Source organism: Penaeus monodon, chromosome 15, assembly GCF_015228065.2.
Source record: "Penaeus monodon isolate SGIC_2016 chromosome 15, NSTDA_Pmon_1, whole genome shotgun sequence".
In the NCBI taxonomy this organism is placed as follows: Eukaryota; Metazoa; Arthropoda; class Malacostraca; order Decapoda; family Penaeidae; genus Penaeus; species Penaeus monodon.
This window is the reverse complement of record NC_051400.1, coordinates 31,678,191-31,678,751: the sequence shown is the minus strand read 5'-3', so window position 1 is coordinate 31,678,751 and position 561 is coordinate 31,678,191. Positions and strand designations below refer to the sequence as shown.

General features: G+C 32.4%; 1 protein-coding gene across 1 annotated transcript in view; it reads left to right on the top strand.

The window, feature by feature from the left end:
* Positions 1-343, top strand: part of LOC119581948 (histone deacetylase 6-like) — a 29,776-nt gene extending 29,433 nt beyond the window's left edge. The window contains exon 25 of the mRNA XM_037930127.1: positions 221-343. Coding sequence (XP_037786055.1) covers positions 221-286 — 66 coding nt within the window. The 3' untranslated portion in view covers positions 287-343. The remainder of the gene's footprint in view (positions 1-220) is intronic.
* Positions 344-561: the final 218 nt, after the last annotated feature.

The window sequence follows — 561 nt, the reverse complement described above, 5'->3', positions numbered from 1 at the left end:
AGATCCAATGGGTTTATGAAATGCTGATACCCTAATTGTAATCTCTTAATATTTCTATTGCATATTTTGTTTTGTTCTTGTTAACCATTCATTTGACAAGAGAATCATACATGTACACATTTCCATTCATAATGAATATTGATGATGGAAGGAGAAAGCCTCCTGTAACATATTCTAACGTACTTTTATCCAAACTAAATAGTTACACTTTCCATTTCAGATCTTGCTGGAAGCAAAACGGGCAGCTCACATTAGCAAATTTGGAGAGGATATCCCAGGCTCATAGTGAAATTACTTGTATGTCAGACAGAGAATGAATGTGAAAAATTGAGATGAAAATCAATCTTTTTTTTAATATTGTATTCAGAGAAAACTATAGTGAAGTTATTGAATATTTATTGTATGCAACATAAGTGCAATGAATATTTAGTTACCAAATACAGGAATGGTACTTTGAACAGCCATCCATGTGCCAACATTTCTTTAAAAGGAAAGATCCACAAAGCATGTGTTGGAACAGCTGCTTTGAAAACTTACTAACCCAAAGCTTTACCTCATTTT